The 23692-nt window shown below is 61.0% G+C and overlaps 2 protein-coding genes across 3 annotated transcripts; both read right to left on the reverse strand.

The window, feature by feature from the left end:
* PCSK9 (proprotein convertase subtilisin/kexin type 9) lies at positions 1 to 10428 on the reverse strand (the record flags this gene model as incomplete). Its single annotated transcript, XM_039914680.1, has 12 exons — positions 1 to 708; positions 976 to 1151; positions 1421 to 1601; positions 2458 to 2609; positions 3246 to 3416; positions 4868 to 5051; positions 5244 to 5443; positions 6719 to 6860; positions 7628 to 7761; positions 8029 to 8146; positions 8799 to 8990; positions 10270 to 10428. Coding segments are annotated over 12 exons (2010 nt in total), but the record flags the coding sequence as incomplete, so codon positions are not given.
* A 5744-nt stretch (positions 10429 to 16172) lies between these two features.
* BSND (barttin CLCNK type accessory subunit beta) lies at positions 16173 to 21301 on the reverse strand. Of its 2 annotated transcripts, none has more exons than XM_039914731.1 (4): positions 20752 to 21301; positions 18874 to 18947; positions 17344 to 17586; positions 16173 to 16866 (listed from the first exon to the last, which is right to left on the reverse strand). In XM_039914731.1, the coding sequence occupies exons 1-4, from the start codon at positions 20926 to 20928 to the stop codon at positions 16500 to 16502; spliced, it is 861 nt and encodes a 286-aa protein (XP_039770665.1). In that variant the 5' UTR covers positions 20929 to 21301; the 3' UTR covers positions 16173 to 16499. The 2 variants fall into 2 exon arrangements, with proteins under 2 accessions (XP_039770665.1, XP_039770664.1); XM_039914730.1 differs by having other exon boundaries at positions 18859 to 18947.
* Positions 21302 to 23692: the final 2391 nt, after the last annotated feature.

Below are 23692 nucleotides of genomic sequence, written 5' to 3' on the forward strand. Positions count from 1 at the left end.
TCCCGATGGAAGATTTTATTTTAAAACGTCTCCGTGAGTACAAACAGATATAAAACCCCAGAATAAATATCGCCGGTAAAAAAGTGGGGCCGGAAGAGCGGGAGGGCTGCATCCGGCCAACCAGGCGACCGCACTCCCCCCGTCACACGAAGAGATGCCCCTGGGCGGGGCCGAGTGCCGACCGAAGGCCGGCACCCCGGGCCGCTCGGACGGGGCGTGTGGCCAGCGGAGAGTAGGAGAGCGGGGGCCCCGGTCCCGCCGGGCCCATGCTTAGGCCGAGAACCCAGCGGCCTCGCGTGGACCCCGTAGCCGGGAGGCCCTGGAGCAGGAGGAAGGTGGGGACGGCGCGTCTCGTTGGATGAGGGGAAGCGGCTCGGCTCGCCTCGGCACCGCGTGTGGGGCCGGGGGCGCCAGCGTACTGAGACACGGGGCGGTGGCGGGGCCCATCCGTGGGGGTGCGGGGAGGGGGCCGGGGCTGACTCCCTTCCTCCCTCTCCGTTGGGCCCATCACTGCCCCTCGTCCTGCTCCCCCCGCCCGGCCGCCTCCCGGCTCCTGCAGCAGATGGCCACGGCACCCACCGTGCCCCCCTCGCCTCGGCTCCTCGCCACGCACGCGTCGCCCACCGCGTAGGCGCCCAGCGTGGGCGACCCGCCCGAGTAGATGCTGCAGCCCGTCAGCGTCCAGCCGTCCTCGCAGGCCACGGTCACCTGCGGGCGGGGGGGGAGGCGGTGATCCTCCGGGCCGACCCAGTCCCCCATCCTTCCCCACCAAACCCGCCCACGCGACCCCCGGCCTCCGCACCCAGATCACTCACACCCACCCCCCCGGCTAGGAACAAGGACAGGGGAATTGAGGTGTCTAGATTTGGGGACCGCTGGTCTCCCCGTCAGATCCACAGGCTAAGGCTGGACTCCCTCTTTCCCGCCCTCCTCCCCGCCCCGACGCCACGGGACTGGAGGGGTCCCCCGCCCCACCTGCGGGCCGGCGGCCGTGTGCTCCTTGACCCGGCACTCCAGGCCCGGGGCGTGGCAGCAGGAGGCCCGGATTTCGGCCCCGTTGGGCCCCGCGCAGCCGCTGGGCCCGGCCGTGGGCCTCCACACCGGCCGGGCGGGCACCGCCGACCCCTCGGCCGCACTGCGGGAGCTGCACCCTGCAGGGGCGGGGGCAGATCAGATCCCCGTCGCCGGCAGGGTGGGGACGTGGGTGACTCAGACCCCCACCGTCAACGGGAGCCAGGGCAGGGGCCGCTCAAGATCCCTGTCATCGACGGGGACGGGGGTGGTTCGGACCCCCGTGGTCGACGAGGGCCGGGGTAGGGGCCGAGGTGGGGTCAGGGAAAGAGGCGGGCCAGGGGCCAGGGTAGGGGTGGGGGCGGGAGGAGGGGCGGGGGCGGGGACGGAATTGGGGTGAGGTCGCTACCTGTGAGCACGAAGCCTTGGGCCTCGGGGCAGAGGGCGTGGTTCTCATCCCCATGTTGGACGGGGACGCCGGGCCGGATGTGGCAGGTGGCCCGGGGACCCAGGCAGCAGCGGCCCACGGCGTAGACGCCACCGCCGCCGAACGTGTTGTGGGCCACGCACTCCGTCCCGTCCTCAGCCACCTGTCGGGGGAAGAGCCGGTGGGCCCAAGGTCCCAGATGTGGCCAAACGCCCTCCCCCCCCCCCCCGTCACGACCGCCCCCTCCCCCCAGAGGGCCACCCCCTCTGCTTCCCTCGGGGCCGGACGCGTCCAGTGGCTCAGCGAGGGCCAGGAAACGTGTCCAGACACACGTGCACGCTTGCAGGCACGTGACCAGACACGTGCGTTTACAAACATGCACGACACGGACCCGTACATGCTCATACGTACACCCGTGCGTGGGCTGGTGGAAAGAGCCCTGGCCTGGGAGTCAGAGGACCTGGGTTCTAATCCCGGCTCTGCCACTTGTCTGCCGGGTGACCTTGGGTAAGTCACTTTTCTTCTCTGTGCCTCTGTTCCCTCATCTGTAAAACGGGGATTCAATTCCTGTTCTTCCTCCTACTTAGACTGTGAGCCCCATGTGGGACCTGATGACCTTCTACCTAACCCAACTCTTAGGACAGTGCTTGACACACAGTGAGAACTTAACTAAAACCACAATTATCATTAGACGTACGCACACCCACAACTGCCGAAAAGCAGCGCGGCTTGGTGGTTAGAGCCCAGGCCCGGGAGTCGGAAGGACCCGGGTTCTAATCCCCGCGCCGCCGCTTGGCTGCTGTGTGACCTTGGGTAAGTCACTTCACTTCCTCTGTGCCTCAGTTACCTCATCTGTAAAATGGGGATGAAGACTGTGAACACCCCACGGGACAGGGACTGGGTCCGATCTGATTCACTTTATCTGCCCCAGCGCATAGATGAGTGCTTGGCACATAGTAAGCGCTTCAGAAGCACCACAATTATCATCATCGTTATCGCCCGCACGGCCGCAGACACACCTCCATGTGGTCCCCTCGCCTCTTGCCGCCGACGGAGAAGCTGGAACAGCCGAACATCTCCTCGCCAGGCCCGCAGCGCGCCACGGCCACCGCCGCCCTCGTCGGCCCCGACGGCCCCGACCACACGGTCCGGCAGAACAGCCGCCGCGCCCCTGCCGTGGAGCCGGCCCCGAGGCGGGGAGGGGGAGCTGAGCCACCGTCCGCGAGCGTGGGGTCTCGAGGGGCTGGGTGAGGGGTCCCCCCGGCTCCGGGCGGCCGGACGCCCCGGCCGGGGGTCTCCTCCCGCAGCACCCGGCTCGGCCCCCAACCCGGGCCCCCGCCCGGCCCCCAGCTCCGCCTCTGACAGCGGCTCCGGGCCACTTGGAGGGACCGCGCGCCGGATGCCTCCTCGGACACCCGCCCTCGTCGTCGAGGAAGGACCGTCCGACACCCCCGACTCTCCCCTCTCCGTCCCCGACTCCCTCCCGGTGACCCAGAATGGACCGTCCCCACACCCGTGACTCTCCCCTCTCCGTCCTCGACTCTCCCCTCCCCATCCCCGGCTCTCCCCGGCCAACCAGCACGGACCCCGGTGGGAGCTGACCAGAGAAGAGCAGCCGGGGAACGATGGCCTCGAGGAGCCGGCGGGTGGCGGGGCCCTGGCACGGATGCCACGCCCCCGGCCGCTCCTCCCCCGCCACTCCCCGGCAGGTGCCCCCGGCCCTCGCCGGCGGGAGCCGACGAGGCGGGAGGCCCGGCCCGCTTGAGCCGCCGCCGCCGTCCGGGGGCCCCGGGGCAGCCTGACCTACCCGCTCCGGGCCCGGGCGGCAATCTGGCCACCAGGTTGGGCGTCGGCAGCCTCTGCCCCTCGGGGAACCGGGCCTCGTCCAGGACGTCCCTGGCGGCAAAGTGGAGAATTCGCTGCCGGACTTCGGACGGGGTCAGGTCGGGGTCGGCGTCCAGCATGACGGCCACGATCCCTGCGGGGGCAGGAGGGGTGGTGTGGATGGGCGGCGGGGTGGGGGGCGGGAGGGGAATGAGGACGACCCCCTCTGCGAGGCCCGACCCGAGCTGCCCCTCGGCCGGGGCACTTCGGTGGACCACTGGGGGGGGGCCGAGCACGAGGCGGCCACTACACTTCCCTAAGGCGTGGGCCCGGGCGCCCCCCAGCGGGCAGGCGGAACACTGCTCTTCCCCGCTCACCTAATAGCAGTACTAATGGCATTTATTTATATATACATATTTATTATAATATATTATCATATGTATATATTATAGGTATCTATATTATACGTATGTATGTACTCAGTGGAAAGAGCCTGGGCTTCGGAGTCAGAGACCATGGGTTCGACTCCCCGCCCTGCCACTTGTCAGCTGTGTGACTGTGGGCAAGTCACTTCACTTCTCTGTGCCTCAGTTCCCTCCTCTGTAAAATGGGGATTAAGACTGTGAGCCTCACAGTTGGGACAACCTGATTACCCTGTATCTACCCCAACGCTTAGAACAGTGCTCTGCACATAGTAAGCGCTTAACAAATACCAACATTATTATTATTATTATTATCATTAGATATGTACTCAGTGGAAAGAACCTGGGCTTCAGAGTCAGAGACCATGGGTTCGACTCCCAGCTCTGCCACTTGTCAGCTGTGTGACTGTGGGCAAGTCACTTAACTTCTCTGTGCCTCAGTTACCTCATCTGTTAAATGGGGATGAAGACTGTGAGCCTCACATGGGACAACCCGATGACCCTGTATCTACCCCAGCGCTTAGAACTGTGCTCTGCACTTAGTAAGCGCTTAACAAATACCGACATTATTATATATATATGTGTGTGTGTTATTATAATATATTATTTATTCTATTTATTACAATATATTATATTGATTAATTATTGTAAAATAAGTATTAATTTATATAATATATTAGTATTGTATTGATATTATGTTATGGGATTATATTTTTTATCTGTAAATTACATATGTATGTATATGTACATATGTTATTTGTTATAATAATAATAATGTTGGTATTTGTTAAGCGCTTACTATGTGCCAGGCCTTGTACTGGGGTAGACACAAGCTAATCAGTAGTCCATGACCCACGCGGGGCTCGTGGTCTTCATCTCTTTACAGAGGAGTTAACTGGGGCCCAGAGAAGTGAAGTGACTTGCCCCAGGTCACACAGCAGGCAAGTGGCGGAGCCAGGATTAGGACCCAGATCCTCCAACTCCCAGGCTCAGTCTCTTTCCACTAGGCCATGCTGTATGTATTAAACACATACCGTGTCCTGGGGAAGTTCTGGGGGGAAATACATGGGGTGGGGGAGAAAGAATGGGGGAGGCAGGGCTTCCCACCTGCCTAGGGGGATGCCCTCTCCCCATCCTCAGGCCCCTCCTCCCCCCGCCCCTGGACCCTCCCATCACCACTCACCGGCCACGTGGGCAGCGGCCTGCGATGTCCCGCTCTGCGCGGTAAAGCAGGAGCTGCAGTCGCTGGAAGCTGCCACGATGCCATCGCCGGGGGCAAACACGTCCACGCAGCGGCCGAAGTTGGTGCCCAGCGTCCCCATGGTGACCGGCTGGTCCTGCGCGTTCGTGGCCCCGACGGTGATGACCTGCGGCCCGAGGGTCAGGGTTAGGGGGGACGGAAGGGCCGACGGACCGCGGCCGAACGGCCTTCTTCTGACTGCCCCGACCTGCCCCGTCCCCCCCCGCCCTCCCCCAGCTGGCCTGGTTCCCTGGGACCGAGCTCGGGGGGGGCCGGCGGGGGGAGGGGCGCCGCCCGCCGCAGAGGCCCCGTCCCCTACCTCGGGCTCAGAGGCAGGGGAATAGTTGCAGGCGTCGTCCCAGTGGTTTCCGGCCGCGGCGATCAGCACGGCCCCGGAGCGCACCAGGCGGCGGCAGGCGGCGTTCAGTGTTGGGCTGAAGCCCCCAGCCAGCGGCAGCAACACCACCGGCGCTGGCGGCGGTGACCCCACGAGCCGCCCCTTCTGGATGAATTCCAACCCTGCGGACGGAACGCGGGGGAACCTGCCAGGGGGTCGGGGGATCGGGGAGCCCGGGATGACCGACCAGAGGAAGGTCTGCCGGGGGTCGGGGGGGCCCGGGGGAACCGAGCGTAGGAAGATCTGCTAGGGGGCCGGGGGGCCCGAGACCGGAGGGCCCCGGGAGCTGGGCCCCGGGCACGCCAAGCACGGGGAATCCTTCTGGAGGAGAGGCCCTGGAGGCCGTTGGGCAGGGGAGCCGGGGGCCGGGAAGCCTGGGGGCCGAGCTCAGAGCATCGGGGAGGAGCTGAGGTCATAAGGAATAAACGGCCAGGGCTGCCGCCCCACTTGCCCTCCGCCACTTGTCCCCGATCCTCCGACCGACGGCCTGGCGGGCAAACCGATCCAGGGCCGGGGAGAGGGCCACATTCCCTCCGCCTCCTCCTATGTATCCCCAAGCACCCAGTACAGAGCTCTGCACACAGCGGGCACTCAATACAGTGCTCTGCCCATACTAAGTGCCTCGTACGGAGTTCCGCACACGGTAGGCGCGCGGCACAGTGTGCTGCACACAAGAGGAGCCCAGCAGAGTACGCTGCACGTGGCAGGTGGTCGCACAGCGCTCTGCACACAGTAAGGGCCCAGTGGGAGCTCAGCACAGAGCTCTGCACACAGCAGGGGCTCAGGCCACACTACTGCCGATTGTCTACAGGTGCCCGTGGCCCTCTGCTCTGCTCTGTGTCCTTCCTCAGCAATCGGGGCTGCGCGCGGAACCTGGAGCGTCTCAGGATAAAACCGGCCCCACCGGGCCCCGGGGTGGGGGGCCGGGAGGAGCCTCTGCCACCCCCAGCGGAGGCAGGCACCGCGGCCTCCGGTCCGGCAATCAGGCCCGTGACCCCCTCGCAACCCCCGCGGTCGGGGGTGAGGGCGGAGGTAACCCCCCTCCTCCGAAACCACGGCCACGGCCAAACCGACTGGGTTCCGGCCAATGGAGGCTCCGGCCCGGCCGGGCCGGATCTGAGGTCCCGGGGCCGTTCCTGCCCCGGCGGACCGGCTGGGGGACTGGGGGAGGGGGCTCGGCCCCCTACGCACCGGTGTCGACTCCCGCGCGCGGGTCCGGCTCAGCTGGTCCTCTGGGGGCAACGGGCTCCCGCCCACGGGGCCGGCCGGCCCGGAGGACCGGGCCCGGAGGCGGGTGGCGGCGGCTGGTGGGCCTGACCCCGGAGAGAGACTCCTCTAGTCTAGTCTAACTCAGATCCCCGCGGCCGCCGGCCCCGCCCCCCGCCGCGGCGACTCACCGGACAGGACGCCGCTGACCGTCCCCCGGCCCTGACAGTTGAGCACGCGGAGGCTGTGGACCCGGCTTCCCGGGGCGACGCCGGCGTCCCTGCCGCTGACCACGCCGGCCGTATGGGTCCCGTGGCCTTCGCACTTGCTGGCCTAGGGGCGGGGGGTGGGTGCCATTGGGACGGAGGGACCCCGAAATGCCCAGCGGACAGCGGGAGGGGTCTCCTTCCGCCTTCACCCCCTCCCTCCTCCCCCAACAAGCCCAGCTTCTGATCATTTCGCAGCTTCCCTCCCCTCCCCTCGCACCCAACGTGGCAGCCGTTCCCCCCAGCTGGTGGTCCTGCCTAAGGAGGAGCGGGGGGAGGGAGAGACAGAGACAGAGACAGACAAGGAGAGGGAGTGACAGGAGAGACAGACATACTGTGCTCCGGCAAGGTAATTAGCACAGCAGGTAATGAACTAATTAATTAACCTAGTTAGTAAATGAGAAAGTAAGATTTGCCACCCCGGACCCAGTGACGCCAAAGTGGCATTTTAACCCCGCCTCTCCCCGGTGCGGCCCGACTCTGGGACGCACAGGGTGTCGGGGGCAGGGGGGCCGAGGGGTCGGAGGGGGGAGCTGTCGGCCACCGTTAACGGCCACAAGGTCACCCGGCTTCTGGGGAGATGCCCAGTCTGTGGGGAAGGCGAAGCTGGGGGCTCGGGGTTCGGGGGAGCCGAGGTGGGGCCCATGGGGCAGGTAGGGGCAGGCAGAGGGGTCCGCCGGTCAGGTGGGGCGGGCAGCGGCGGCCTGAGGGGCAGGGAGGGGCAGGTGGGGTCTCCAGGGCAGGTATGGGGGGACGGGTCTTCGGGGCAAATAGGAAGGGGCAGGTGGGGGGTCCACAGGGCAGGTAGGGGTCGGGGGGGCGCAGTGTCCTCGCCTGCCGATGGAAGCGAGTCCCGTCTTCGTCCGGAACGTGCTGGAAGTCAGTGACAAAGGCTCTGCCGTCCAGCTCCCTGTGGCCGCTCTGGATGCTGGTGTCCAGCAGCTGCACGTCCACCTGGCTGCCGCGGCCTGGACGGAGATGGGGCAGGAGGGAGATTCAGCGAGGGACGGGAGCCCCTCCACCGGGGTCAGCGGAGCCACACGGCGAGGAGGCCCTCCCACCATGACCCCAAGGAGCCCTCCCCTCCGACCATTCCACACAAACACGACCCCAAGAGCCCCCCCCCCCCACAAACACCCTCCAACTGCCAGGCCAAGGGGCTCCGCCGGGGGGCCGGGGCAGGGAACATTCCCAGAGTCGGGTGGGACGCAGGCCGGACGGCAGGAGGGACGTACCGGGGGGCATGGCGTCCGGGCCGGGGACCGGGGCGATCCTGGCGAGGTTCCAGGGTCCGCTCTGGGCGAACACCAGAGAATCCTCCTCGATGACGTGGACGTGGGGCAGCCGCAGGGCCTGCGCAGGGCCAGGAGACGAGCCCGGTGGGTGACTTTCTCTCCCTCCCCCTTCTCACCGTGCCCCGGCGGCAAGTCCAAGGACTGGCCGACTCCCCGGGGGCCGGGCCCCGTGGCCCCACTGGTGGGACTAGCTCCCAGGCTCTGCCTGGGAGACGGGGGACCTGGGCTGGACTCCCCTCCTGGACGGGCTGCGATGGAGGAGATAAGTCCTGGGAGGAGGAGGCGGCGTCGGAGGGACCAGAGGGCAGAGGGCAGAGGGCAGACTACTGCTCAGAGAAATAGGTTCTCGCACAGGGAGCAGGTTTCCTATGTAGGGGGGACCAGAGAGAGAGGGGAAGGGGGAGGCTGCTCTCCCCACTACAGGAGAGCATCAGACACCCCTAACTCTCCCCAGTGACCCAGCGAGGACTGTCCAACACCCCTCACTCTTCCCCAGAGACCCAGCACGAACCAACCCACACGGTCGACTCTCCCCAGCGAGGCAGCACGAACCATCCAAAGCCCAGGACTCTCCCCTCTCCATCCCTGACTCGCCCCGGGGACCCAGCCGGGACCGCCCAGCACCCCTGACTCTCCCGTGTCCGTCTCTGACTCTCCCCGGTGACCCGGCCCGGCGGGCCCGTGGGCCACACGGCGGCCCCGACACTGACCAGGTCGAGCACGTCGCCGCTCATCTTGACCAGGAAGCCGGGGAAGATGTGCTCGAAGACGTGCAGGATCTTGGTGAGGTAGCCGTGCCTGGCAGCTCGGGCCTGCAGCCGCCGGATGGTTCTCTCCGTCAGAGACGGCCGCGTCCCCTCGCTCAGCACCACGACGTAGGTGCCGGGCAGCCTCCACGCATCCTGGCACAGCCGGGGAGACCCGCTCAGACCCCAACCCTAACCCTCTGCCCCCCTCACCCAGGGGCCACACCTCCAGTGGCCACCCCATTGCGGTTTTTGGAACCTCCGTCCTGTGGCCCTATAGTCCACCCCCTGCCAGGGTCCCACCAACCCCTCTGAGCTGCCCAGATGTTGCCCAGGGTACATTTAGTGATGTCTATGCTCAGCACGCAATAGGTGCACAATACAGCACTCTGCACACGGCAGGCACCCAGTACAGCGCTCCGCCCACCACGGGTGCCCGGGACAGTGCTTTGAACACAGCATGTACCTAGGGCAAGACTTTGCACTCAGCAGGTGCCCAGCACAGCACGCTGCCCACAGCAGGCACCCAGTACAGCGCTCTGCACACAGCCGCAGGGTAGTGTAGGGGCGGGTGCTCAGCCCGCACCATTTTAAGGTGTCGGCAAACACTCTGCGCCCGGGAGACCCCGTAAGGTGTCCGTCGAGCCCGACGGAGGGTCTCCGGAGCCGGGGCCGGTGGTCTCCTGGGCGGATGGGATGGGAAGGGAGGAGGGAGTGGGGAAGAAATAATAATTACAGTATTTACGCGCTTACTATGTACCGGGCACCGTTCTAAGCGCCGAGGCACGTAGAAGATCATCAGGTCGGTCACAGTCCCCGTCCCACCTAGGACTCACGGTCTTAATCCCCATTTTACGGAGGAGGGAACCGAGGCACAGGGAAGTGAAGCGGCTGGCCCAAGGTCACCCAGCAGGCCAGTGGCGCAACGGGGGTTAGAACCCGTGACCTTCTGACTCCCAGGCCCGCGCTCTAGCCACTAAACCGTGCTCAGACAGTAAAGGGGAGGGAAGAGGGGGAGAGGAGGAGGAAGGAGAGAAAGTGGGGAGAGAAAGTGGAGAGAGAAGTGGGCGAAGCAGCTGCATGCGGAGTAAGCAGCGTGGCGTAGCGGCCAGAGCCCGGGCCTGGGAGTCATGCAGGTCGTGGGTTCTAATCCCGACTCTGCCACTTATCTGGGGTGTGACCTCGGGCAAGTCACTTCGTCTCTCCGGGCCTCATCTGCCAAATGGGGATGAAAAGTGTGAGCCCCCCCCCCGCCCCCGGGGTGGGGGGGACACAACCCGATGACCTTGTATCTCCCCCAGCGCTTAACAAACACGATCGCTAGTGTTAGACAGTCTTGGCCGGCGCCCCCCGTCCCCCAGCTGCCCTCCCCACCCCCCCCCCCGGAGGAGGAAGTCTGGTCCCCGCCCCCGCCCCCGGCCCGTCCCCCGCCCACCTGGGCGCAGCGCTGGAAGGGGGCGGCGTGGGTGGGCCGCCCCCCGGGCTCCGGCTCCTCCTGGCCGGGCAGCGCCAGGACCAGCGCCTCCAGCTCCCCGTCCTCGTCGGCCTGCGCCCGGGCCCCCGGCCCGCACAGCCCCAGCCCCAGCGCCAGCGCCAGCCCCAGCCCCAGCCCCAGCCCCAGCGCCCGCCGCAGCCCCCCGCCGCCCATGCCGCGCTCGGCCCGGAGGCCCGGAGGCCCGGAGGCCCGGACGGACGAGGAAGGGTCTGCCCTGCCTGTGTGGCCGCCCGGCGCCCGGCCTCCGTCCGCCGCCCGGCCTCCGTCCGCCGCGGGCCCGCTCCTCGCCCAGCTTGGGCCCCCGGGGGCGGGTCCGGGGGCGGGGGGGCCCCGCTCACGCCATCGGCCCCGTCCAACCCCGGGAACCACCCGGGGGCCCGCCCCGGCCCGCCCCGGCCCGCCCCGGCCTCGGCCTCCCCGCGGAGGAGGCCTCCTCTCCACCCCCTTCCCCCCCCAAACCGGCCCTTGTCCCAGATGCAGCTCCACTTTTCCTCATGTCCCACGGGGCGACGGCGAGGCTGCCGGGGAGGAGGACCGTCCTCGGACTAATCGGGACTTTTGTCAGGCGCTTACTAGGTGCCAAACGCCTTTCTGGGCGCTGGGAGAGTCACGGTAATCATAATAATAATGCTGATAGCCGTTAAGCGCTCACTGTGTGCAGGGCGCCGTTCTAAGCGCCGGGGTAGATACAGGGTCATCGGGTGGTCCCACGTGAGACTCACAGTTAACCCCCATTTTCCAGACGAGGTCACTGAGGCACAACGAAGTGAAGCGACTTGCCCGCCGTCACGAAGCTGACGCGTGGCGGAGCCGGGATTCGAACCCCTGACCTCTGACTCCTGAGCCCGGGCTCCTTCCGCGGAGCCACGCTACGAGGGGATCGGGTTGTCCCCGGGGGGGTTCACGGTCTTCATCCCCGTTTTACGGGTGAGGTGACCGAGGCACAGAGAAGTCAAGTGGGTCGCCCAAGGTCACGCACGGCGGAAGAGTGGCGGAGGGGCATTAGAACCCACGACCCCTGACTCCCAAGCCCGGGCTCTTTCCACTTAGCTTCTCGGCGGAGGTGGACGGAGAGACACCGGAGACCAAGGGGGGTGGGGGGTGGCCAAGGGGTACTGAGTTCTGGGGGGGAGGGAGGGGGGGACCGCAGGAGAGCAGGAACCCGCAGGGCCCGCTCCCCTCCCGCCCTCTGACCTTCAGCAGGGAAAGATGGGCCCTGGGAGAGCCAAGGGACCAGGCCACTCACTGCCTGCCGTCAGACCCGCGGCGGCTCCCGGTCAGCGCCCGGCCAGCGCCCGGCCCGCTCCGTGGCCCCCGGAGGCACCGCACATCGCAGCTCCGTTCCTGGCCCGGAAAACTCCCCATCATCGTAATAATAACGATGGCATCTGTTAAGTGCTTACTGTGTGCCGAGGGCTGTTCTAAGTACTGAAGTAGATTCAAGGTAATCAGGTTGTCCCACGTGGGGCTCACAGTCTTCATCCCCATTTTACAGATGAGGTGACTGAGGCATAGAGAAGCGAAGCGGTTTACTCAAGGTCACTCGGGAGACAGGCGGCGGAGCCGGGATTAGAACCCACGATCTCTGACTCCCAAGCCCGGGCTCTTTCCACTAGGCCAAGTTGCTTGTGTGAAGCAGCTAGAGAAGCAGCGTGGCTCAGTGGAAAGAGCACGGGCTTGGGAGTCAGAGGTCATGAGTTCGAATCCCAGCTCTGCCACTTGTCAGCTGTGTGACTGTGGGCAAGTCACTTCACTTCTCTGGGCCTTAGTTACCTCATCTGTAAAATGAGGATTAACTGTGAGCCTCACATGGGACAACCTGATTACCCTGCATCTACCCCAGCACTTAGAACGGTGCTCTGCACATAGTAAGCGCTTAACAAATACCAACATTATTATTATTATTATTATCTACCCCAGCGCTTAGAACAGTGCTCGGCACATAGTAAGCGCTTAACAAATACCAACATCGTTATTATTATTATTATTGTGTCCTTCTCCAGTCCATCCTCCCATCTTCCCCCTCTCCTGATACTCCAGTTCATTCAACATGCTCCAGCGCTTTCTCCCCGCTGGGAGGGTGCTCCCTTCACAGACCCTCCCTCCGCCCCCCCAAACTAGAAACTCTCGTTACCCCTTCTACCCTGTCAGAGGGACAAGCCACCTTCATTCATTCATTCAATTCTATCTACTAAGTGCTTACTGTGTGCAGAGCACTTCACTAAGCCGTTGGGAAAGTACCATATGCTCTGCCGCTTGTCAGCTGGCAAGTGACTTACTTCACTTCTCTGTGCCTCAGTTACCTCCTCTACAGATGAGGATGAAAACCGTGAGCCCTACGTGCGACGACCTGATCACCTCGTATCTACCCCAGCGCTTAGAACAGCGCTTGGCACATAGTAAGCGCTTAGCAAATACCAACATTAATATTATATAAAAATAAGCAGTGACATTCCCTGCCCACAGCGAGCTCACAGTTTAGAGGGCGGAGGGGGAGACAGACATCGATACAAATAAATAAAATGACAGATACATACTTAAGTGCTGGGGGGTGGCGAGAGGGGGGAAGAGCAAAGGGAGCAAGTGTTTAAGAAGCAGCTTGGCTCATTGGAAAGAGCCCGGGCTTGGAAGTCAGAGGTCATGGGTTCGAATGCAGACTCTGCCACTTGGTAGCTGTGTGACTGTGGGCAAGTCACTTAACTTCTCTGTGCCTCAATTACCTCATCTGCAAAATGTGGATTAAGACTGTGAGCCTCCCGTGGGACAACCTGATGACCTTGTATCTACCCCAGCGCTTAGAACAGTGCTCTGCACATAGTAAGCGCTTAACAAATACCAACATTATTATTATTTAAGTCAGGGTGAGACAGAAGGGAGTGGGACATGAGGAAAAGTGGAGCTGCATCTGGGAAGGCCTCTTGGAGGAGTTGCGCCTTCAGTAAGGCTTTGAACGGGGGGAGAGTCATTGTCTGTGGGATTTGAGAAGGGAGGGGGTTCCAGAGCAGAGCCAGGACGTGGGCCAGGGGTCGACGGTGGGACAGGTGAGATGGAGGCTCAGAGAGAAGATTAGCGGCGCCGGAGGAGCAGAATGTGAGGGCTGGGTTGGAGAAGGAGGGAAGCAAGCTGAGGTAGGAGGGGACAGGGGTTGGAGAGCTTTAAACCCAGTGGTGAGGACACCTCTCGGGGTCGGTTCATCCTTTACCCTCCTGCCTTTCCATCGTCTGTCTGACATCTGTCTGTCATCTGCTTGCCTCCTTCCTTTTGGTTTTGGTTTACCTAGGACCTCTTTTCTACCCGTTTGTCCCCCTGGTCCCTCGGTTTGGTTTCTTCAGCCTTTGCCTGCCCGACTATACGTTACACTGTGAGCTCCTTCCTCCAGGGCAGCAACTACGAATTTTACCTTTTCTCTTTGCTCCAAAGTACCCAGCCCACAGCAGGTGCCCAGTTCAGCAATCTGTGCTTAGTAGACACTCAGCCCAGTGCTCTGCACACAGTGGACACCCGGGCCTTGGTCCAGCAGACACCCAATAAATGCCAGTGATGTTTACCAGTGCTTAGAAAACTGCTTGGCACATAGTAAGCGATTAACAAATACCATTCTTATTATTGCACCTCCCTCTTAACTCTTCCACTCCGACCTATAGCACCCACTGTTCTCCTAGCCTGGAACTCCTTTCCCCTGTCCCCCTCGATTCCTCCAGATCCCAGATCTTCCCATCATTAAAGTCTTCCTAAAACCCCAGCTGCTCCAAGAAGGCGTCTCTGATTAATTCATGACAATTCATTCATTCAGTAGTATTTATTGAGCGCTTACTATGTGCAGAACACTGTACTAAGCGCTTGGAATGTACAATTCGGCAACAGAGACAATCCCTGCCCAATCCCAACGCGTCAGCCCAACACAACAAGCCTCAGCTCTCCGGTACACGTGAACAGTTTCTATTTATTGCTACATTCCATGGGTTTATTTCTTTATATTCCTCTGTCCACTGAGTTACTTGTTGAGCGGTTTGCTGCTGGATGCTGGCCCTGCTTCCTGAGCCCTCATCGTTCTCAGACTAGGTGCCCCCTTTCCTCTTCTCCCACTCCCTTCTGTGTCGCCCTGACTTGCTCCCTTTGTTCTTCCCCCTTCTCCGCCCCACAGTCCTTATGTGCATATCTGTCGTTTATTTATTTATTGATATGAATGTCTGCCTCCCTGTCGAGACTGTAAGATCACTGTGGGCAGGGCATGTGTGTGTTTTTGATATATTGTACTCTCCCAAGCACTTAATACAGTGGTCTGCTCACAGTAAGCGTTCAATAAAGAATGCTTTATTCAGGGCCAATGTTCAATTAGAGAAGCAACGTGGCTTAGTGGAAAGATCACGGGCTTGGGAGTCAGAGTTTGTGGGTTCTAATCCCGGCTCCCCCACTTGTCAGCTGTGTGGCCTTGGGCAAGTCACTTAACTTCTCAGTGCCTCAGTGACCTCATCTGTAAAATGGGGATTAAGCCTGTAAGCCCCATGTGGGGCAACTTGATTTCCTTGTATCTACCCCAGTGCTTAGAACAGTGCTTGGCACATAGCGTTTAATGACCATCATTATTATTAGTAGTAGTAGTAGTAGTAGTAGTAGTAGTGTTAATAAATATGATTGAATGAATTTGGCTGGGAAAGTGGTCACAGGTGATGTTGGGGAGGCAGGTCTCGGAGGTCGGGGGACGTGTCCACACTTGTTCCCCGTTGCTGCCCTCCGCCCACCCCCCAACCCCCGGACAGATGCCCCTATTGAGGCCTGGGCCCTGCAGCCTCCGACATCCTGGACGTGGTTGGAGACAGGGGCGGTGACGGTCAACATTGGTCAGTCCCTGATCCGAGCCTGGCTGGTTTACGCCGGAAGCCCTGGCCTTTCCCCTCACAGGGGGAGAGGGTCTGTGAGGGGTTGGGCGCAGGGAGGGAGGACCGGGAACAGGAAGGAGCTCCGCCGACCCGCTTGGGTCGGACCGGTGAACCCGGGGAAACTCACGAAAGACCGGCCCTGATGGTGATGCCCAGGAATTCCTCCATACCCTTGGGAAGTGGGTTGGGGTATGGTATTTCTTTAGGGATTATTATGTGCCCTGCTTGTACTAAGCTCCGGTGCGGATACAAGCGTATCGGGTTGTATATAGTCCCTGTCTCACATGGGGTTTACAGTCTCAATCTCCATTTTACAGATGAGGTAACTGAGGCCCAGAGAAGTGAAGTGACTTTTCCAAGGTCACACAGCAGACACGTGGCGGAACAGGATTAGAACCCATGACCTTCTGACTCCCAGGCCCGACTGCAGGGACGGTGGCCCAGGGCCATCGCCGGGTCATGGCGCTGTGACCCGGTGGGCAGGAGGGCGGGTGGGCATGGGCGCCACCGCTATCTTCACCCCAAGTCGGAGGGCTGAAGACAGTATTTCAACCGGTATATGCCTCTTGCGGAACGTGCCCTGGGTCTCAGTCCAGAAATTATCCTGCCCGTGGCACTAGAACACAATGCTCTGCATATAGTAGCCTCCCAGGACAGGGAAGCTCATAGTGGGCAATTATCAAATTATTATGCTGGACAGATGCAAGCTAGGGGAGGGGAGGGAACGGAAGGACTTTACAGAGCCAGAAAAGGGGTGAACACCGGCGGGGAATTGCCCTTCCCCATCCAGCACAAATTGCTATTCCCCATTCGACCTTCCGAGCTGGGTTACCGGGGGAAACCAGTGATAGAAAGGAGAGAGTCAGGTGTGTTGGAGTCTGTGCTGGGTCACTGGGAGTTGGAGGTGGAGAGGGGAATATCAGGGATATTGGCTGTCCATGCTGGGTCACTGGGGAGAGACATGGTTGGAGAGGGGTGAGTCGGGGGGGGGGGGTTGGATGGTTCGTGTTGGGTCACTGGGGAAGAGTCAGGGGTGTCGAATAGTCCATCTCTGACCATGAGAGCGGGTCTCCAGGAAGGTAACCAGCTCACAGTTCCTCTGCGCATCCCATAGGGCCTGTCAAACACAGAGTCCTTAGCTGGCCGGGTCAGCAGCTGACTGAGGGCATGCTGCAGAGGGGCGGGAGCCTCCAGCCCCCATAGAGTCCCACACACACTGAAAGGCTTTGTGGTTTTGTGCAAGGCCTGGCCCCACATGGAGTCCTCTGCTCCCACCCCTCGCTCAACCCCCTAAACGTCCAGTTCCAAATCTGAGTCCCCGTCCACCAGGACGTCCCCATCCCTCAGCCCGTAAAACAAATCCCCGTCCTCCTCCCTGTCTTCCCCTTCCTCCTTCTCCCCACTCCCCACCTCCTCGGGTCCCCCCTCCTGGGTGGCCGCTGGATCCCCCGCTGGGCCCGGCCCAGGGAGCGGGGCGGGGGACACAAGGACCTCCTCCTTCGCGTCGATAAGGGCAAAGCCTCCGTAGAGGTCAGGGGTGGGCTGCCTGGGGGGTGGCAGGCCGGCGTGGCTACAGCGGGATTCCAGCGAAGAGAAGACATCCTCATCGTCCAGGAAGGAGGCCAGAGGGGCCCGAGCGTGGGTGGGGGCTGCCCAGCTGCAAGGACACAGGGAGCCAGTGAGGGGTGGTGGGACCCAGGATGAAGGAGGGGTTCGTGGGGGCAGGGAGAGGCCAGGGAAGGAAAGGACTGGGGAGGGGAGGCCCGTGGGGAAAAGGGCGCGGGGGAGAGGGTGGCCGTAGCTACATCTGCCAGGGTGGAAGGGTTGACACGGACCCCAGGGGTCACCCACTAAACAGTCCAACGCTGAGCCTACAGCCGTGAAGGCCAAAGATCAAAGTTCAAGCGAAATTGAAAAGAAAAGTTCTGGAAATAAAAAGTAACATTAGTACTTGGGTCAGGGCAAGGCAGGGGTTAGGATCGGGGTCGGGGGAGTGCCTGGAAGAGCCCCTATTCGGCCTCTCCTCACCCAGCTCAACCCCCTACCCCCAGGCCCCTCATCTTGGCCCAGAGTCCTCCCTGCCCCCAGCCCCCACCCCGGACCCGTGGAGGTAGCCCAACGCGGGGACCCTCACCAGTCCTCTGCCGGGCCTTGGCTCCATCTCCTGCTGCCATCCGGGCCCTGGTGGACTTCCACGCTAGCCTGTACGGATCTCTGGGCACCGCTGTCCCCCGGCTCACACGGGTCCGGCCGGTCAGCCCCTCGGCCCCCCCAGTGCCCTCCGGAGCCCTGAGGCTCCAGCTGGAGGTGGTGGAAGATGATGGGAGGAGGGGCTGGCCTGGCTTCCTCCTCCAGCCAGGCATAGGGCTGCTGGGGCCTGAGGGACACCGAGGCAGGGGAATTAATAAAAATAATAATAATGTTGGTATTTGTTAAGCGCTTACTATGTGCAGAGCACTGTTCTAAGCGCTGGGGGAGACACAGGGGAATAATAATGTTGGTATTTGTTAAGCGCTTACTATGTGCCGAGCACTGTTCTAAGCGCTGGGGTAGACACAAGGGAATCAGGTTGTCCCACGTGGGGCTCACAGTCTTAATCCCCATTTTACAGATGAGGGAACTGAGGCACCGAGAAGTTAAGTGACTTGCCCAAAGTCACACAGCTGGCAAGTGGCAGAGCCGGGGTTCGAACCCATGACCTCTCACTCCAAAGCCTGTGCTCTTTCCAGTGAGCCACGCTGCTTCTCATCAGGTTGTCCCACATGGGGCTCCCAGTCTTAATCCCCATTTTACAGATGAGGTAACTGAGGCCCAGAGAAGTTAAGTGACTCGCCCACAGTCACACAGCTGACAAGTGGCAGAGCTGGGATTCGAACTCATGACCTCTGACTCCAAAGCCCATGCTCTTTCCACTGAGCCACGCTGCTTACTGAAGCCAGGGTCAGGGCGGTGGGGGAGAGAGGGGTCATCAACCTTGGGGGGAGGAGGGGGAGGGCAGGGAAGAAAGGAAAACCCAGCCCACTGACTGGAAATATTTCAGCCAGATCTTGGGGAGAACTTCCAGATCCCAAAGACCTGAAATCCTGGGACAAGTGGGAGGCGGTGGCTGGGGAGTGGGGGTGGGGGTGGGAGGCACCAGGGGCATTGTGGGTTGGGTGCCCTCACTCGGAGGGGCAAAGTCCAGGGTTTATTGAGAGCCCAGTGGGCCACTCTCTCTTCCACTCTAGACTGTGAGCTCAAAGTGGGCAGGGAATGTGTTTGACGCTATACTACAGTCTCCCAAGTGCTTAGTACAGTAAGCGCTTAACAAATGCCAACATTATTATTATTACAGCGCTTTGCATAGAGTAAGTGCTCAATAAATATTATTATTATTGCTAATAATAATAATAAAGAAGTTTCCTGGGCCCCAGTCCTCCTGCCCCAGCCGCCATCACACACCCCAGCCCATGCAGCCCCACCCGCTCCCCTTCTCTGAGCCCTTTCCACATCTCACCCCTTCTCCCCTCCCTCACACCCTCTCCCTCCCCCGACCCCAGCTAGCCTGGGAGTGCCCAAAAGGCAGGCACCAGCAGACAGACAGGCCCTTCGCCCTCCCCATTCCCTGCCGCCTTTGCCCACCCCCCATCCGCCGGGGGAACTGACTCACTTTTTCTCCACGAACCTGGTCTCTGGGGGCCTCGGGAGCTTCTGCGCCAGCAACGCCTCAAAGTCGGAGTCAGCGGGCACAAACGTCACCTGCAAGCCCACGGGGAAGGGGCTGAAGAGGCTTGCTCTCTGCCTCCTGCCCACCCGCCGCTGCCCCTTACCCCCCGCCCACCCACCCTGGGCCCCAGGCAGCTTCCAACAGATAATCTAAATCCGCAGTTCTTTGCCAGATCAGCCTTAGGTCGTTGACCTCTGCTTCGCTCCCCAGAGACACATAGAGAGATAGTGCTAGAGAGGTAGACAGCGGGACAGAATTAAAGAGGGTGCTAGTGGACAGACAGGCAGACAGACAGAGCTAGGCAGGTAAACGGGGGACAGGATTAAATAGCAAGTTAGCCGAGAGACAGAGACAGAGACAGCAGAGAAGAAGGGAAGAGGAAGCCCCACAGCCCCTGTGCCCCAGACCTCCCCAGCCACTGCATTTCACCCCGAAACTCCTGTGAGGGGAGGAGAGGATGAGTTAAATCCTTTGTCCTGCTCCATCAGCCTCAGGGGACAAGGCAGCCTGTGGCCTGAACTCTGAACAGCAGGAAAGATTTCATCCAGACCCACGGAAGGACTTAAAAAGTGGGTGATGCCTGAGGAGGGGAGAGGAGGGCTGTGGCCTCTGAGTCCTTGAGTAGCCACTTCTGGCTATTCTGATTCTGGAGGCCTAGGACCTGCTGGAAGGCAGGGGAATGCCCCAGGTGATGTCTTCCATAGCTTCCCAGCTCTAGGCTTTCCACAAGGGCTCAGGGTGCGAGGGAAGGCGTGCCTCCTGGCAGCTCACCAGAACCACCCTCACCCCTGGGTTCCACCCAGTCCACTCCTGGAACGCCCAACCCAGCCGAGATGGCACCTGATTGATCCCTGAGAACCTCCAGGGCGGGGAGGGGTGGTGCGGGGCCCGATCGCCCAGGCAGAAGAGCAGAACCAACCCTGGGGCCCAGATGTACCCAGGGTTGGATTTTTTTATGGCATCTGTTAAGCACTCGCTATGTGCCGGGCACTGTGTTAAGCGCCGGGTTAGATACAAGATAATCAGGTTGGACACAGTTCATGTCCCACGTGGGACTCCCAGTCTCCATCCCCATTTTACAGATGAAGAAACTGAGGTACAGAAAAATGAAGTGACTTGCCCAAGGTCACACAGAAGACAAGCGGTGGACCTGGAATTAGAACTCAGGTCCTCTGATCCTCAGGCCCACACTCTTGTCACTAGGCCATGCTGCCCATCTCTTCCGCTGCTCCGTCCTGCCCACCCTAGGGAGCTTGCCCCCTGCTCCGGCCCCAGGGCCCAATCTTCCGGCCATCCCATCGCCTGTCGCTATGGGGACCGGACACTGCCAAGGGAGAGGTGTGGTTGGGCGGGGGGGAGCGGATTCCATGTTCTCCAGAGAGATTTTGAGCCGGAAGTAAGGTTCCTAGATGGACACCCACCATCGTCAGCCTCGCTGCCATCACCGCCACCGTTAATCATTCAATCGATGGTACCTATTGAGCATTTACTGTGGGCAGAGCACTGTACTACGTGCTTGGGAGAGTACGGTACAAGAGAGTTTATAGACACGTTCCCTGCCCATCATCCTCACCACCACCACCGCCATCACCACCATCACCACCACTGTCATCATCACCGCCACCACCGCTGTCCCAGTCACCATAGGGAGGCAGTGAGAAGAAGAAGGAAGGGTCCTTGACCTCCGGTCTCCTTGGACGGGCCGGGGACGGTGGAGGCAGGAGACGGGGCTGAGAGGGGCCCGAATCCTCAAGGAGCCAGTCCCCACCCCCGGATCCCAGGCTCCTCTCTGGCCCCCAGCAAGGAGGAAGCCGGGCGAGACGGGACCCTGCCTACCTTGGGGTAGCAACGGCACAGGCTCCAGACGACCCCCACGGCCACCAGGCCGACCCCCACGGCGCAGAAGGTGATGTAGACCTGCGGGCGGTCCGTGCTCATGATGAACATGCCCACGGCCACCAGGAACGCGCCCAGCACAATGAGGCCCGGGCGGAAAGACGCGTCCTCCGCCATGGCCTTGAGCGGGCCGGGCTGGGGCGACCCCGGACTGGGAGCTGACCGCAGCAGGGACCCGGATGGGACCCAGGACAGTTCACTCCTCCTCTTCTTCCTCCTCCTTCTCCTCCTCGTCCTCCTCTTCTCTCTTTCCTTGCCACGGCCGGGCTGGAGGAAGCCGGGGCTCAGCCCGGTCCTGACCGGGTCCTGCTCCGGCCGGTTCTTAATGAGGCAGAGCGAGAGCAGGCGCGATCCCAGCCTGGCCGACTGGCTGGCCGACCGACCGACTCACCGACCGACCGGTGGCTCTCTCACCTTGCCCCGGGGGGCGGGCCAGCGTCGGCCAGCAGGTGTGTGTGTCTGCGTGACTGTATGCAGGTGTGTGTGTCTGTGTGTTTGAGCTTCTGGATTCCCGGGTGTGTGTGTGTGTATGTGTGTGTGTGTGTAAGAGAGACACCCCCATTCCTCCCTCCCCCCATCTTCCGGAGACCACGTCGAAGCAGCAGGGGGAGGCCTGTGGCATGGAGGAAGGAATGAGGGGAAGAGAGGCAGGTGGATTCCTGGGTATCCTGGGTGCCGGACCTGGGGGCTCCGGGCCAGGGACTGGGGGGGCTGGGCCGGGAAGCCTGGGGACCCGATGCTGAGGGGCACAGATTGAGGACTCAATGTCTGCCCCTCTTCCCGTCCCCTCGGCTGGGCATTCCTAAGGGGGGGGCGGAGGGGTCATTTCAGGTTCAAGGTCACACTGGAACTGAGGGAGGGGCCGGGATATGGGCGAGCGGAGGCGGGTACACCGTCATTCATTTATTCATTCAATCGTATTTATTGAGTGCTTGAGCACTGTACTATGCACTTGGGAAGGTACAGTACAGCAATAGAGACAATCCCTGCCCATAACAAGCTCACATTCTGGGGGTCAGGGGAAGACAGACATCAATACAAATGAACGGGCATCAATATAAATAAATAAAAAGGACAGATATATACATAAGTGGTGTGGGGTGGGGGGAGGCGCCAAGAGCAAAGGGAGCGAGTCAGGGTGACGCAGAAGGACGAGGGAGATGAGGAAAAGTGGGGCTTGGTCTGGCAAGGCCTCTTGGAGAAGATGGGCCTTAAGGCTTTGAAATGGGGGAGAGTCTTTGTCTGGTGGATTTCAGGGGGGAGGGCGTTCCAGGCCAGAAGCAAGACATAAGCCAGGGATCTGTGGCAAGACAGGAGAAATGGAGGCCCAGTGAGGAGGTGAGCGGCGGCAGAGGAGCGGAGGGTGGGGCTGAGATGGAGAAGGAGAGAAGTGAGGTGAGGTAGGAGGGGTCATGGTGATGGACGGCTTTAAACCCAATGGTGAGGACACTGTCGGAGTCGAAGCCGCCACTGCGTGTCCCAGGAGCAGGTTTGAATCCCGCTTTCGCCTGCACACAGCTGGTCCCGCATCACTCTCCTTCCCCCACCCGCATGGTCCTAGTCCCGCTCTGCCACCCCCTCCAACTCCCCCGTGCCACGGGCAACCCCCATCCTGCATCAAGCAGTGTGGCTCAGTGGAAAGACCCCCGGCTGGGGAGTCAGAGATCATGCGTTCAAATCCCGGCTCCGCCGCTTGTCAGGTGTGTGACTTTGGACAAGTCACTTCACTTCTCTGTGCCTCGGTTACCTCATCTGTAAAATGGGCATTAAGACTGTGAGCCCCAAGCGGGACAACCTGATCACCTTATTACTTCCCCAGCCCTTAGAACAGTGCTTTGCACATGGTAAGCACATAACAAATGCCATCATTATTATTCAAGCTTCTGGACATGACCCGGGTTGGGGGAGGATGGGAAGGTTGCCTAAGGTGTACGTGGACTGAGTCCAACACTCTACTCACAGGAAGAGCCCAGTATAGCGCTCTGCACATAGTAGGTGCCCAGGATGGACAGTACTTTGCATATATGCTATAGTGCATAGAGCATGGGGCTGGGAGTCAGGAGGTCTTGGGTTCTAATCCCAGTTCCACCACTTGTCTGCTGTGTGACCTCGGGCAAGTCACTTCACTTCTTTGTGCCTCAGTTACCTCATCTGTAATATGGGGATGAGACTGTGAGCCCCACAGGGGACAGGGACCGCGTTCAACCCAATATGCTTGTATCCACCCCAGCCTTAGTACAGTGCCTGGCACATAGTAAGCACTTAACAAATACCAGAATTATTATTAATATTATTAGTGTTGTTACTCAGTACAGCACTCTGCATATAGTAGGTGCCCAGGACAGACAGCTCTCTGCCTACAGTCACACTTGGACTTGGATTCACACCCTTTGTTCTCTCTTCAGTGGCTTCTTCCCCACTACTTTCAAACACGCTAAGACAAGGGGAGGACAGGGTTTGCGGGGGAAGATGAGGAGTTCTGTTTTGGGCATGTTAAATTTGAGATGTCAGCGGGACCTCCAAGGAGAGATGTCCTGAAGGGAGAAGAAAATGCAAGATTGCAGAGAAGGAAAGAGGTCAGGACTGGAGAAGTAGATTTGCAATCATCCACTTAAAGATGGGAGCGAATGAGTTCTCGAAAGGAGTGGGTGTAGATGGAGAACAGAAGGGGACCCAGAACTGAGCCTTGAGGGACTCCTAGAGTTAGGGGGAAAGGCAGAGGAGTAGCCTACAAAAGAGACTAAAAATATGCGGCCAGAGAGAAAGGTGGAGAGCCAGGAGAGAACAGTGCCAGTGAAGATGAGGTAGTATAATATGTCCCGGAGAAGGGAGTGTTCTACAATGTTGAAGGCAGCTGAAAGTTGGAGGAGGATTAGGATGG

Source organism: Ornithorhynchus anatinus, chromosome 18 (assembly GCF_004115215.2).
Source record: "Ornithorhynchus anatinus isolate Pmale09 chromosome 18, mOrnAna1.pri.v4, whole genome shotgun sequence".
NCBI classification, from domain to species: domain Eukaryota; kingdom Metazoa; phylum Chordata; class Mammalia; order Monotremata; family Ornithorhynchidae; genus Ornithorhynchus; species Ornithorhynchus anatinus.